General features: G+C 39.9%; 1 protein-coding gene across 4 annotated transcripts; it reads right to left on the bottom strand.

Annotated features, from left to right (window-relative positions):
• Positions 1-10,932: 10,932 nt before the first annotated feature.
• Positions 10,933-15,142, bottom strand: LOC133509726 (transmembrane protein 121). Of its 4 annotated transcripts, XM_061837047.1 has the most exons (4): positions 14,989-15,142; positions 14,347-14,642; positions 12,758-13,017; positions 10,933-12,664 (listed from the first exon to the last, which is right to left on the bottom strand). In XM_061837047.1, exon 4 carries the CDS (start codon positions 12,360-12,362, stop codon positions 11,412-11,414), a length of 951 nt encoding a protein of 316 aa, XP_061693031.1. In that variant the 5' UTR covers positions 12,363-12,664; positions 12,758-13,017; positions 14,347-14,642; positions 14,989-15,142; the 3' UTR covers positions 10,933-11,411. The 4 variants fall into 4 exon arrangements, with proteins under 4 accessions (XP_061693031.1, XP_061693029.1, XP_061693032.1 ...); XM_061837045.1 differs by having other exon boundaries at positions 10,933-13,017; XM_061837048.1 differs by lacking the exon at positions 14,347-14,642 and having other exon boundaries at positions 10,933-13,017.
• Positions 15,143-15,421: the final 279 nt, after the last annotated feature.

Genomic DNA, 15,421 nt, shown 5'->3' with positions numbered 1-15,421 from the left:
TTTGACTCTATGGCTGGTCATTTTCTTGCATCGGCAAACTCGGTCTCGTAAAATGAACCAAAAACAGTTCACTGGATAGTTTTTTGGAAATGGTATACAAGACAGCAATGAGACAACAGACGGGTCACAGACTGCTTCCAAAAACAAAGTTGCATTTCAAAGAAAATACCAAGATTCTTATCTGTGTTACGCGTTCATCGCAACCGGTGTTTCACAAGCCCAAGACCGCTATATTGTCAAGTCGCTCAAATGTGAGAGGTGCTATTGCAAAACTGAGTGAGCATTTTAATTGCGTGTGCGCTCCTGCTTTTTTGAATGTGCCCATTACGCTCGTTTCTACGTAGTTTAGGCTCCCGTTGTTTTGATAGCGAACTAGCGGCATACATTTGCAACAAAATTTTCGGAGAGGCTACAGTAAAAAAAGGTTGAAAATATCCCGCTTTCGGCGTCGAGGCAGTTACTTGAGAGGACAACTCATAACAGCTATGCATTTTGATAAATTTTTCATGCATTTAACATTAATTTTTAAGACAATCGTGTGAATTTATTTTTGCTGTCTATATGTGCCACAACTTGGCAGCCGGTGTGATGGTTTGAGCGCTCCCCTGTGCTGAAAAGTCTCCTTGTGATGAATGCGCATGCGTTACGACAAGGCTAACTCTTGGTACATAGTAGATGTGACGGTTGGAGGCTCACCCGTACTGAAAAGTCTCCTTGTGATGACCGTCACGCCTGTCTGTGAAAAATAATGCCTACTCGAAACCGGTCCGCTGTGCAAAAAAAAGTTGGGGACCACTGTATTGAGGGATATAGGTGTCACAGAATTTATTTTTCAGCGCGATACTTTCAAAAATCGATTGCAGGGTATTATGAATGGAGGCTCTCTCAAACGTGTTTTGCACTGTACATCCACTGTCATCCAATTACGGTCATTATGAATGAGATTTCAAAAGAAATATCTTGCCAACATTTACCTGGTGTTTATTTTTCTTAAAATGATTCACGTGAAAATTGTGAAAAAAAAGTGTACAATGCCATCCATCCATAAATTACAGAGCGGCACAATTAAATAAATGAAAGAATTCTTCAAGAGTTTATTCATGTGTGGCTTATAAGCTTGATAATGTGTGATCTAGTAAAGCTTTGCATAAAAGTAGGTCATCTGTACAACAGAATGGAAATTCTGTTGATTAAAAATAAGCCCACCCTCCCACTCTTAAGTCCCAATAGTACCACATGACTGTATTTGTGGCAGCACTACATACTGAGAACGTCATCAATGGAACAACAAAGCCTCCTTCATACTCCACACAACCACAGAAAAGTCCTATCGTGATCCCTCTGAAGTCCCAATCCATCAACGTCAGAAAGGGCAGCACAATGGAGGAAATAATGTACCTTCACATAAAACATTTACAACCCATGTGACATTTTCCTTAGATTTGAACATTAATCGAACATTTTTGAAAAATAACTTCTCCATTTGGCGACATGGTAGAACAACTGGTATGAGTGCTGGCGTCACAGACAAACTAGATTAGAAGGGGTGGTCAACGTGTCCATCGCGATCGAGGCAGGTTTGGTCGATCGTGTGCCCAAAGAAAATAAAAAAAGATGTCAACCTGATGTCTTTTTTTTGTTGTTGAACATTTTGGCAGCACATGGCGCCACGGTGGAAAAGCTGGAAAGCGTTGGCCACACAGTTCGGAGGTTCTGGGTTCAATCCAGGACCCGTCCGTGTGGCGTTCTCATGTTCTCCCCGTGCCTGCATTGGTTTCCTCCGGGTACTCCAGTTTCCTCCCCCATCCCCAAAACATGCAACATTAATTGGACACTCTAAATTGCCCCTAGGTGTGATTGTGAGTGTGGCTGTTTGTCTCGATGTGCCCTGCGATTGGCTGGCAACCAGTTCAGGGTCTACCCCGGTTCCTGCCCAAGGATGACTGGGATGGGCTCCAACATTCCCCGTGACCCTAGTGAGGATAAATGGCTAAGAAAATGGATGGACGGATAGATGATTGATGTTTTTAATTGATCTATATACGGTGTACCCCGCTTGCTGCCCATTTCCACCAGACATTTTCCATAAAGATATGCCTCTGTCAGCACTCTGAGTGCACATAAGTGGGGGAAATGAAAAAAATTAAACCTGCAGACCAGCTGATTTTGAAAACTTGGAACGCACTTCCTGTCACATACCATAGACTGCAGCGTGTGAGTATTGCTGTACTGACAATGTTTGGTTATACCTATGCATATGAAAAATCTTTCTCACAATTAAAAAAACATTAGGCCCACCCTACATTCACGGATAACGGATGGTGGTCTCAAAGGCTACAAGTTTAATTTAATTACGTATGAAACACGACAAAGCCATCAGCAAAGAAGTCGCATTAATGGTAAGAAGTACTTTTGTCATCATTGGTTAGCGACAGTATAATATTATTTAGATGAATTTAGAGACTTATTGCACTCTTAAAGTGTTGGTCTTACATAAAATGCACAAATACATTTGTATTTAGTTTTAAAAATATTGTATGGCTTTTTGGAATTACGTTTTAAAATATTTGCCATTTGTGGCTTTCAGCCTGAAAGGTTTCCGACCCCTGGTTTAGAAAGTAAATAATGTGTGTGTTCTGCTGTTCAAAATGTATTTCATTATTGAAAATGTTTTTTTAAATCTAGAATGATAACATTATTGTCTTTTGACAATTCAAGGAAAAATGTAAATTCCATACCAATGAGCAAAATGATGATGGAGCTAGACATGAGTGAATGGATACATTTTTTTGGAATAGCTTTTCATGTGTGTATTCTATCTTCTTCTCAACCTCCATGAGGTCGGCGTCCCCTCGGTCCTCCGCTGCTGTACTCTGAAAATGCACCTGTCTCTAAGCCTCACTGACCTTGCATTGAAAACTACTGTATTGGTTTCCCTTCTGTTGAGGAAAGCTCACCTCATCAGAAATAAAAAAAAAGACGCATGAAATGTGTTGAATGAACAGCATTACACTGAATAGTCGTTAATGAGCCAGCGCTCATCTGTGTCAGGCTGCCCTCATCTCTCGAAGCATCCCTCAGCTGTCGCTCACCGTGCTTCATCTTGATTTTCTACGTCTCTGTCACTAATTAGTTTATAGGGACACAGGTTCGTTGAGGTGGAGGGGAATGATTGAATCTCGCAAGGTCGTTTTGGTGTCAAAGATGGGTGTTTTCAATGGGAGCTCTGCAAGCACTCGCACATGACAGCTTCCACAAAATTTGATGAGCTACAACTCAGCAGTGTCTCACACTCATTGTTTCACAGTGTTCCAAAATGTACGCTTTAACAAGATTATAAATAATCCCCCTTGTGATCTGCACACAAAATGGCATTGGGCAGCCACTGGCTTCTGATTTCTGGAGTATTGTTTGAGAACAAACTATGCATTTTTTTTTGGTCTTCCTGACCACCAGCATCCCTTCATCTTTGCCTTCGTTTCGATCCTTTCGATCAGTCTCTCTGTGGTGCACTTACCTTTATCACGCTGCAGTCTGGTGGGGTTTATACACAGTATACAAGCATTTATAAGTATTCATATTTAATTAGGTGCTGATGTGAAAAACAGCTGAGAGAAGCCTTGAAGCGTCCCCTGGTTGGGCCAGAATGAAGTGGGAGCCTGCCGTTCTGCCTTCAGCATCCAACGACTTATTTCAAATTCTGGAGTATTGGGCTGACTTCTTTTGGTATTAAAAAAAAAAGAACTTTGTTCTCCTCTTGCAAAAATAAAGAAACCTAAAATCAACAACAACAAAAAAGGGCCCGAGTCCAGCTGGGCAGATCAGAGAATTTATGCTACAAAACAGCAAGACAATTTCTGGAGAGACTGAGATACAATGAGCACAGCATGCATTTTTAGACACAAATTTAACTCAACCTCCTTTCTCTGAAGGATCAATCTGGGATGAGCCGGATAGTGTCAAGGATCTTACTTAATTAATGGTGCCATGAATATAGTCTTAAATTGTTTGGTTATTTATTTCTGAGTCACTGGTTTTTACCTGTATCAAAGAATGGCCTAGATTTATGAAACACAACACCAAATACCGTAACAAAACGCAATGGCACATTTCAAAAAACACAAAAACAAACAAGTAAACAGAACAGCATAAACAATAAACACAACAACAAGCAATTAAATACAACAGCAAATAAAAAATCACAATAGAAAACCAAATACAAAACTAGCTTCTTTTTTTTTTAAATTGCATAAACATATTCCTTAAAAACTCTTCCTGGAAAACAACTACTGACTCAAAGCAGACCCTGAGTCAATCAAAATGAAAAATCCCACTCAACAGTCATCACACACGCTACATAGAAAAAAGAAAAGCACAATCATCAGATCACTAAGCTGTAAGAAATATATTTATTGATTAAAAACAGGAATGGATTTTACAAAAATGACACATATATCCTGATCCGGCGTAAAAATTGTGCCAAACATATATAAGCGTTCATCTGAGATGATACGCTGTGGCGACTCCGAAAGGGACAAGCCGAAAGTACAACAACAACATCCTTTTGAAAGCTAGCAAAAAAAACCCCACCAAAAAACAGAGAATCACATTACAACTACAAAAATACGTGGTGTCTACTGTAATTATTTATTGACAGCAACAGCTGAAAAGTGAAACTTCTACAGTCAGGACTTCCTGAACTAGCTTATACTGGTTTCTTCAAATCGTAGCCCTGCATGTGTCATCAGTTTTAAGGTTGCTGTGTTTATAGATTTTCCTCTTTTGCTAAATGACGTTTCTTAAAACCTCCACCCATTTTTTCCCACAAAACCAGGAACATACATCCAAAAACTGAAGCTAAATTCACAAAACCCCTGACTCAGAGGACACTCAGAGTGAGTTCAAATGAAAAGCCCCAATGAACCGTTATTACACAGCACAGAAATAAAAGGGAAACTCAATGATCAGATCGTTAAGCTGCAGAAATAATTATCGTTCTCATGAGAAAACAACAGAAACATAAACCAAAAAAAAAAAAAATCCCATTTAGTATAATGGAAAAATATACAGAATGTGTGTGTTTGTGTGTAACCCACTTAGCATAAATGTGGGTCATATGGGCAAAAAACCCACAAACGGGAATGGAAAATTCGGCGAATGAACACGGGACTGTGATCTTGCTGTTGACAAGTTTATGAAATTATTTATGCCAAACAAATACTTAATTACTAAGATGAAGTGCACTTCCTACTCATATAACAGTGCAATTTCTCAGATTTCTAGAACCTGTATTGAAAATAATGTTTCTGCCGGCATGAATGTATTGTAAAAATCGTGTTCGTATTTGTGCCACAAAATTATAAGGCACCAGGCACTACAAGTAAAATGTGTGTTCTCTGTGTTATTTTTAGTGGTATTGATTAGTTGTTGTGTTTTTTTTATATCCTATTCTGTTTAGTTTTTGTTGTTTTGATCATTTATGTGGTCTTTGTTTGATTTACTCTTGCATTAATTACTTGCGGTTGTAATCTGTTATTTTTTTTGTTGTAATATGGATTTGCTCATATTTTGTTTTTGTGAGAGAGGTTTTTGTTTGAACGTAAAAACTAATTTCATTTTTAAGTCAAAGTTAAGCCCTCTTCTCGCTGAAGAAAACATCCAAATCACAATGATGCTGCCACTACAATGCTTTACTATATGATGAAATGTTTTATATTGCACCATAACACATTTCCAATACGCATTTTGAACATTCTATTTTGTTGTTGTTGTTGTTACTTGTGCAGGCGTAGAGGTTTAATGTCTCGGAAAAAGATTTTACGTTGACAAGGCTGTCACTCTACGTGCTCGTCAAATATATGAAGCAAGTGAGATTTTCAAACGAATACACAATCACTTCTTCCCAGGAAATAATGCAAAAATAAATTCAGAATTCTTGTGTTCAGACAAATGTTTCTGACAAAGGTTGAAGTGTCAGCTAACACTATCAGCCACATAAGAACATTTCTTTTGCCCCCAAAAACATTTTCAAGCAAATTTATCATAAAAAGAAAACATGAAAATAAAAAGAAAGAGAATGGAAAATAATATACCTACTTTATTGTCACATTTGGCCTCTCTTCAGTTTTTTTTTTTGTCCATGTATATGTTTGTATTGGTTCACCTTGAATAATTAAAGTACAAACAACAAGATGAGACATAAAACAAACAAAAACAAACACACACTATTGTTTAGTTTCTTCCTCACTCATTATTCTGCTTGTGGATGCATTATCTTGAACTCTTGCTTGACAAAATTGATTGCCGTGCATCTTTTGTACTCGTTCTGCATATATTTATTAACAGAATACAATGTCAAAGAAATTATTGTATTGTCATTAAACAGAATCTTTTCGTGATGACGGGTTCTATTCACAGACATGATAAAAATGAAGCACGCGGGGTGGCAGAGGTGTTTCCATTTAACTGTAGATTGTTGTGTGAGGGCACAAAGCCTGCAGATGCAATGTGCCTTACCAAGCTGTTTCCTGGATGAGAGAAAAGCGCTTGCAAACTAGCAGAAAATTTGCCAATTGTGCTACGCTGTGAAAATTTGTGGTTTGAACTTCAAGAGTCGAAGGTCGCTGACTGAATTTGTTTTTGGCCCCACCATTTTCTGCTGAAAATAAAATATTGGATGCTTTACTCCTCAGCTCTCAACTTTTGTTTTCTTGACTTTGCATTCTGAACCTCATCTACCTGCATAAGGAAACTGATTCTTTGTTGAACAGGAACTACCTTTGAAGGATTCTTACCATTTAAAACAATTCTAAGGATTTTGGATAATATGTCTGTGGCATGCCTTAATCAAGATATCCTTCTACAATCACTCTATTTTGCGAGTGCAGCCCGATCTTGTGAGTGAGCAATTGGACAAACTATCCCTAATAATGTTGGGCCAATGGCGATTACAGATTTCATTGCCACGGTGACAGGGTGTGAACCTTTTGGATCTAACCATGCAAACAAGCATTTTCTATTTATAGGTCGACATGGTGAAAAGAAAGTGAGCACCTTAAAGACAAAAAAAAACCTTTTCACTCTTGGTGGAACTATTTCATACACTGCACTGATTAACAATCTCACCACTGTGTTACCAAAATCAATCAATCATGTGTGGCACTGAGAAGCTGACACTGTAAGCACATGCTAATCTTTGCATCCACCTAAGATCATTGCAGCTCTGCCTACCTTTAGGTTTTGACATGACATATGTCACACCTGTGAGGGACGTGGGTGTTTCTTTATGATGGTGCCGCTGCGTGATAGTGTTTCAGACTGTATAGTCCACAAACCAGAAATTGCTTGAAAGTGAATCTGGCTCATCACCCAGCCTACCTGAGCTCGTCATGGGCAGAGAAATTCAGTTTGGGGGCGGCTGCTATGTAAATTAGCCCCACTGTTAAATTACTCAGGGGTGTAAGAGCAGAATCGCTTAGTCAGAGAGATATTATTAGAAATTGGCAGATAAAAGATTTATTTTGTTGTTTAATTTCAGACTTAATGAGCAGGCAATTGGATTTTCCATAATATGCCCCTTGAATTTACATTCCACTATTTAAAAAAAGTTTACTGACTGCAGGGTCACTAACAGGAATTTGGGGACCCATGAGATGTATAAATTTGGGGTCCCACTACTTAAATGCAGCTTTTTATTTTTTGGGCTACTGACATCTATATGCTATTGGACTCGTTATAAGTTTTCTCCCTCTTACGGTCCACCGCCTGATAACCAACTCGATATCAAATATTTGAAATTGGGTTTAGTTTCAACCAAACAAAAATGAACGACTACAGGAGGTTAAAGACAGCAAAGAACTGATCACTGCAATGATAAAAAGGGGACAATTTTCTGCCAGTCCATTCCCACAGCTTCATCTTGAAGCTATTTTCAAGCAGAGAGCTCAATCAGCCTCAACAATAGCCTTCCTGCTGCGAGTTAAAACATTTTTTAAGATATATAAATGAAGGCACCTTTACAGAACATAGAAACAAATGTTTCGTTTCTCAAAAAGCTATTTTTCTTGAAAGCCTTTTGGGACTTGGCAGAGCATGGTAAAGAGATGACTGAGAATATCCTTGTAAGCACACTAAATCTAAATCTTTTATGAGTCAACAGAACCTGTGAGAAATTTGAAAGAATTTACACCTTCTATTGTGAGACAAAACTCTGCATTTAGAAGTCAGAGCATTGACTGGGGGGTGCCTGTTGCCTCATTTCAAAGTTGCCAGGAGTCCAACTGAGTGATCTGATCAATGAACAGATCAATGTGTCAATTCAAGTCAGAGGCTTATTCGCCCAACAAATTCACAGCTCTTTTTAGTCCTAATAGTGAATTACCCATATTTGGGATCTCTAATGAGTGTCTCCAGACAATGAGAAAACAAATTGGTGCTGCAGATTGAAAGAGGGACTGGATAAATGCAAATGTTCGGCGGAATAGTTTCCAACTGCTGATCTGTCTATTGCAACACTGCAGAATAACTTGACTGTTCTCGGCCTACTTGCATGGACTAAATCTAAATTTTCAGTTCAGGCATCCATCACGATGTGAACTGGCCATCGCACTTTGAAATATACAGGGAGCTTTAAGTGTGAACCTTTAAAGGATCTTTAAAAATGAATGCAACATCTTCACAGACAGCTTTGTGTATGCTGTAAAACATCTTTTCTGCCTCGTCTTCCAAAATCTGTCATTGGTTAGCCCCACTACAAGGAAATCAATATTTGATGAGCATCTATTTCTGTTATTTTCCTGCCTCAACATGAGTTCCATGAAAAATACATTTGTTTTCCTGGCTGTGCTGCCGTCTCAGGTCGAGCTGCAAATTTACTGCTTTCTTGCTTGTTTTTGGTTTCTTGCTGGGCACGGACCACTTGCGTTTTGTCAATATTAATGTGGGCTGGTGAAGCCAACACCACTCACAGTCAAACATATTCATTCAATACTTGCTGCTGTGCACATGAGCGCTAATTCGTCTTTGAAACAACAGAGACTTCTCCGTATTCATATTTAAATATAAACCTCACAACAGTGTGGTGTGTCATCATAATGTAGTGCTTGTGTATTTTTAACTCACTAAACAGACTAAAGTTAAAACTGAGCTCATTATGGATCCTTTCAGTACTTCCTTTATTTTGAGATTTAGTTATTCATCGATTTAATTGAGAATGTGTCTCAATCACCAGGTCTCACTCTTTGCCTGTGCTATCAGGTCATATGACATACTAACCCTGCACTGGGCCCGTTTTGGACCCTGAGTGGTAATCTCTGCACTTTAAATGACTCATCAACTTCCGTGTTTATTTCCGAATCCAAAGCAACTGGTCTGAATAATTTGAAATCATTTTTTAATCGAGAAAAGTGGTAAGAGAAATTATATTGTTTGATTTTTTTAATGGAGGTCTAAATACTGCAGTGTAATTATTCATTTTAAAAAAAAATTGAAAAAAATAGCTAGACAGCATGTGTTTGTGGAGTGCCTGTAGGTCTTCGAGTAATTGCTGAAACTATTAAAAATTACAAACTACTAAAAGTGACCTTTTTGGTGACTTGAGAAATTATTTTAATTATTTTTATTGATGCATTGTAAATTGCAAAATCATACTTGTGCTCAACAGGTATTATTATCGTTCTGGCAAATTCATTAATCAAATAATAATGGGTGAATTCTTTTGATTGCTGGCTCAAACTGTGTAAATGTATTGACTTGGTAAATCACTGCTGGAACTCAATGCACTGCTTTTTTCAACAGCAAATTGTCACCACTCAAAATGTGCAGATTAAATGAGAACTGAGAAACTGAGTAGACAAATCCCATTTTTGCAATTTTGCAGAATGATTTAAAATTGTTAAGTCGCTGCCCAATTGGTGACGTTTAGTGGAATGATGGTCTAAGTCCGAACAGCTGTCAAATCTATCAATATTTCATGAACGATGATAAATAAAATTCACCTATAGTAACATGTTGATTCACTGCCATGCAAGCCAAAAAAAAAACAAAGAACTTGCTGAGCAAAATATGAACTGCCCATTATAAATTATACCTCCCTACGTACATTTCTCTCTACGTAAACATCTGAAAGCTATGCCTTTTCCTTTCTGCACTTGACTTAAAAATGACGTTAGCTATCACACTTTAGTTCTGATTAACTTGAATATTGTACCAGCTACTGCATCATCTTAGAAGCCAGTGTGCTATAAATAATGTAAGAAGCCACTAGTTGAAGAGGTTAAGCGAAGAAATTGGTGCATTCTTTAGAGAGCCCTGTTTTAAAATGTAGTTCTTACTTCACAAAGACAAGTATCCCAATTAACTGCTTCATAAGTGAGCTCCTTGTGCTGTTTGTTGTTCATGGTCCAGTTTCATCACCTTCCCTGTGCAATATATAGAGGAACCTCATAATTTCGACCAGTAATGTGTACTATTTTAGGATTTTGAAAAAGAGGAATCTGAAGAAATAACCCACAAGTTAATCCATGCTCTGTTTTTTTTTTCTTCTGATTTTGGGTATGTATGTATGTATGGGTATGAGATTTTTAGTCATCTCATGAGGGAAATTGGATAAAGGTTGACTACATATAGCTATAGATATCAATTCTGATGTTGGAGAACCACATATTCAACCGGTGTGTGTGCGCACGTTTGGAGTCGGTGTCAGTCAAGAAATGCATTAAGCTGCAGATGCTGTTCTTCTTAGTGGACCCAATCAAACGACAAGCCTGGGTTCAGAAAATCAGCCTCAAACAAGGAATGACACTGCAAAATCACCACTTTAGCAATGAGTGGAAAAGTCATCTTCCATTTTATTTTTGCAGCACAGGTTAGTTCAAGAACTGCTGAGTTTGAATGAAAAACAGAACACACACTAAACTAGCCCAATGACTTTGATATTGTGTGATGCACACACTGTTCTCACAGAAGAAGGGCAGTACACTATCAAAAGGTCACATAGAAAAGACACGTGTCATCATTTGAACAGTTTTTTTTCACATTACTTGGATTCCTTCATTGTTTGCTTAAGTTTTATTATAAAGCCCTCGACTACAAAGAGGATTCAAGCAACAGAAATACACACCACGTCGCACAGTGAGAATGCAACAGCCAGTTGAAAAATATATACTCTAGTATACATGTTTTTTTTTCCTGTTGTACCATCAGAAGGAAACACAATCAACAGAATTCACAGGAGGAAAGCGTTTCAACCAAGTCACAAGAGACGGATTTTGCAACATGACAGAACAGGAGATGCTGGCTAAACATCTTAAGTGCATATCAGTCTTCAGTGTTTTCCGATGATTGTTTTCGTGACCTAAAAAGTGTTAAACATTGTGCCGTGCCAGCATCTTGGGGTCCTGCTGAGTGTTTTGTCACGTGTGCTCACATGTTGTCACCTCGGGCAGGGGTGTCTGATCCTGAATGACTGCTTGGGGAGTGGCGGGGGCAGGGCGAGCATTGGCCAATGAGTTTTTCTGCAGCTCAACCCCAAAAGCAGGAGGGGCACTCTGTAACTGTCTCCTGTACTGGACAAAGCTGCAGGTCTTTATGATGATGGCCAGTATGTTCTTTCCAATGAGGATCCCCGAGACCCTCACATCCCTGTACAAAATCATGTTGCCACCACGGATAAAGAGTGTGATTATGTTTATAGTCACCAGGCTGAGGATTGGGTACAGGAGCATCTTATGGGGCACAATGTTGATACCTTGCATGCTGATTTCACTCAAAGAGACACAAGGTAGCACTAGGAGGAGGATGTAGCAGTAAAAAAACATCAAGCCCTCCGCCCATAGAGGGAGGCCCTTCTTCTGGGGCTCCCACAGGTTGGCTTGAATGTCCAGGATGTCGAGCAAGTCCACCACCACCCAGAAGAGTCGATTGCGTATCTCCTCGCGCTTCTTGAAGGCACGCACATACTCCATGTGGTCAATAGCCACCAACACCACAAAAAGCACTGGAATGCAGATGGAGAGCAGCAGTGTTAGTGCCTTCCTGGCAAGAGCATCCAGGCTCTTCCTGTCAGCCTTATAGTTCTGATACACAAAGTAGACCTTGATCTCCAGCACAAAGATGTAGAGGAACCAAAGGATCATGGCATACCCTCGTTTGGCTGTGCGCACCTCAGCCCCCACCCACACGGCCACATAGCGCAGGACAATCAGAAAGCAGATGTCTCCCACCATCACCATGATGCAGATGCCGATCTTACGTGGGCCGTGGTTCTGCTCCACAAGGTAGGCATCAATCAGTGCCATGCTACTCATGATGAGGATGGTGGACAGGCACACATGTGGCTTGTTGGTGGGAGGTGGGGGAACCATCCTGGTTCAAATGAGGGGAGGAGAAGGAGTTGTGTCCTGAAGATGAGTGTACTGAGTTTGTCCAGTGAAGATGCAGATCAAATTATGGTGCTCGACAAAGTGACTTCCTCTTCAGACCTAATCCAGGAAAGGGGAAGTTCATGGATCAACTCTTTCACTTTTTACTTGTGTCCAAACCACCTGCCAGATAGACAGAAGCCCTCATTTAGTGAATGATGCTTAACTAGTGTGCCAGAAAATTAATGGACCACAGCATCTCTCTCCAACGAGAATCCCTCACGAAATCCACACTTCAACATGTCCTATTGTTGGGCACAAAACATTATATCGCAGTTTCACCTTCAACATTCTTGTTTACCTAATCTTCGCAGATAAAGATTCATCTCAGTACTCACTTGAGTCCCCCTCTGTACTTTATCCTAATGACTGGTGTGCAGTCATCCATGAGACTGCCGAAAGATCACAAAACCCATCTGTAATCCACAGGAAAAGAAAGACAAAAGTGCCACAGGATCCTCTTCCACTCAGACGGATGTAAATCCAGCACTTAAGGATTTCCTCTTCCTTTCTCATAGAGCAGTCCCAAAATATTGCCGTCGTAATCCACTTATAGTTGAGACTGCATCAGCAGGAGGTATCTTAATGGTCTCAATCTCTGAATGAAGAAGAAGAATGGAGGTTATTTATATTTTGTACTTGTTAAGCGTGCGAAAATCCAGAAAGTTATTCTGAGTAGAAAGCTTAACGTTAAGTCTGGATTTTATGTTTTTTTTGTTGTTGTTGTTGTTGTTGGGGGGGTTCTCAAAGACTTTTTCTCTCCATTATCCAGCATCCATGAAGCCAAAAGAAGTAACATCAATCTGGTCTTTCTTACCTAGCCTTGATGCTTTAAGAGGAGGAAAATTTGTAGCAAATGTGTTGCAATCTTTCTCCAGTCAGCTTTGCAACCCTGTTTCGTGAAAAGGATCCCTCGAGCCTCCCTTCAAGATCCAGCAACCTTTTCACTCTCCAGCTCCAGCTTCTTCGCTGCGCCAGGGATCAACAGCGTCAGTGTTTGATTCATCCTCTCCACGCTCTCCCAGCCCCAGCCCCAGCCGCCACTTTCGTACTCCAACACCTCTGCTCGTCTCCCTGGGCACTTTCCAGCTCTCTCTGCAAAGTCATAAATGCTCCCTGGTGCACACTTCTGAGGACTGTTGTCTCTTTCTCATGCGGCCACCCTCCTCTCCCCACACCCTCCTCTGCTCAAGTAAAGGCACTTGCTCTTTGGAGGTGATGCTAAGCATACTACAGCTGCAGAGAAAGAGAGAGAGAGAGAGAGAGAGAGAGAGAGAGAGAGAGAGAGAGAGAGAGAGGAGAGAGAGAGAGAGAGCGATTTCCATGGGGTGGTGAAATGCAGGGAGGAGGGAGGACTTTTGCAGCTTAGCTGAATGCACAACTTCTCTGTCTCACTGTTTTTTTTTTCAGGCACTCCTTTCACGTCCTTCTTGTTTTTGTCATTGTGTCCAGTGCTGGTATCCCATTTTCTTAGGCTGTCTTGTTAAAAAAAAAAAAAGCCCCAGTAACCTTCTTCAGTAACCATCTGATTTAAGCAGTGTGCATTCTTGCCGTTTGCAGAGGTAGAGAATGGAAAGTGAGCCAATGAGGGAGTAATAGGTGAGAAGAGATCCTTCCCAATAGAAATAAAGAAATCTGTCTTCCCAGCAAACTGCATCTGCAATCAAGGGGGCAGGCAAGATGGGATGTCTTGACACAGAGATTTCCCATTGACTTAAGGAAAGAGCCATGCAACAGAGGACTATGAGTGAGGATGCTGAAAAGAAAGAAGATTAAGGGGAGAAGGAAATGTGAAAAGATACGATTGTGGTTACGCAAATTCAGGACAGATAACAAAAAACATAAGTTATTGAAGCTGACTGACTTGATTTGGCTATAGCAAGATGGGGAAATTGTACTTTATATAGACACAAGAGTTGTGGCTTACCCTTTATCATTGATCATTAATCAGTCAAGGGCTTCACAGATTCCATTGCTCACATTGCTTTGCAAAGAAAATGATGTGCTGCCAAGGTTTTCGGAAGGTCTTTTCAATGTTTTCCAGTGCACAAAGTGAAGTCCAGAAAGGCATGCCTGGATAATCCTTGACTTCAAACCCCTTCGTCATTTTTGGGATGAATTACAACCGAAAAATCTGGGCTAAGCCATCTCCAAAAGCTTGACCTTATAAATACAGTTGAACGTCACACAATCCATTCTGGGATGCTGGTCGAAGGCCAATTTCTGTAAGGAAACAATGGCTGTTTAACCGCGAAAAGAGCTTTATTATTCTGTTTTACAGAACTGTGGCATGCGCAGAATTTAGGGATAGCCATGGGAGTTTTTTTCAATTGTAATAAATCATTAGAATCAGTTCATTAAAGATATTTGTGCATTGAATTTTTCAGTTCTTTTTCACAGTTTCGTTCAAGTGATTCCACATACAGTTCAAGATTCAGGCCTGAGATTCGCGTACACTCAGCATGTTCACCAAAGACCTGACTATGCATTGTTGTTGTCACATATTGTAAACTAGGAAAGGTGGGGATATTTAAAAAAAAGAAGAAAAAAACTTATGATGCATTATCACCTATCTATCTCTCTCCCAGAAAGCTCTCGAGCATCCAACTTCGGCCGTGACCTATGAACATTGCTTCATATCCTTCCGTATCCAAACTGCTGTACATCCACACATGAGGCTCCGGCAAGACTGCTCACTGTTCCTTTGCCGAAGTGAGTAACAACATAGGCCAGTATATTTAGTACACATCCTGCCGCCCATCTGGATGCTCATTGGTTAATGCAGAAGTGAACGACAGAACGCTGCAGCAGTTCCGTGTCCGCTCCCAGCCAAGTCACTCATGGGGCGGGCAAGTTCAAAGAACCAATCATTTGATAAATTGATTCAGTTCACTTTTAACTAAAAGATCCATCCGTGTGAACTAAACATTTGCAAAAAACAAAAACACACTGGCATAGATGTAAACCTTACACAATTTATCAAGATGGAGGTCAGTCATTTA

Source organism: Syngnathoides biaculeatus, chromosome 12 (genome assembly GCF_019802595.1).
Source record: "Syngnathoides biaculeatus isolate LvHL_M chromosome 12, ASM1980259v1, whole genome shotgun sequence".
Lineage (NCBI taxonomy): Eukaryota > Metazoa > Chordata > Actinopteri > Syngnathiformes > Syngnathidae > Syngnathoides > Syngnathoides biaculeatus.
The sequence above is the reverse complement of the archived record's forward strand: the minus strand, read 5'-3'. Positions and strand labels throughout refer to the sequence as shown.

Bases quoted from the DNA above. Each gene is read 5' to 3' on its own strand.
- LOC133509726 (XM_061837045.1), bottom strand. From the start codon at position 12,362: ATGGTTCCCCCACCTCCCACCAACAAGCCACATGTGTGCCTGTCCACC.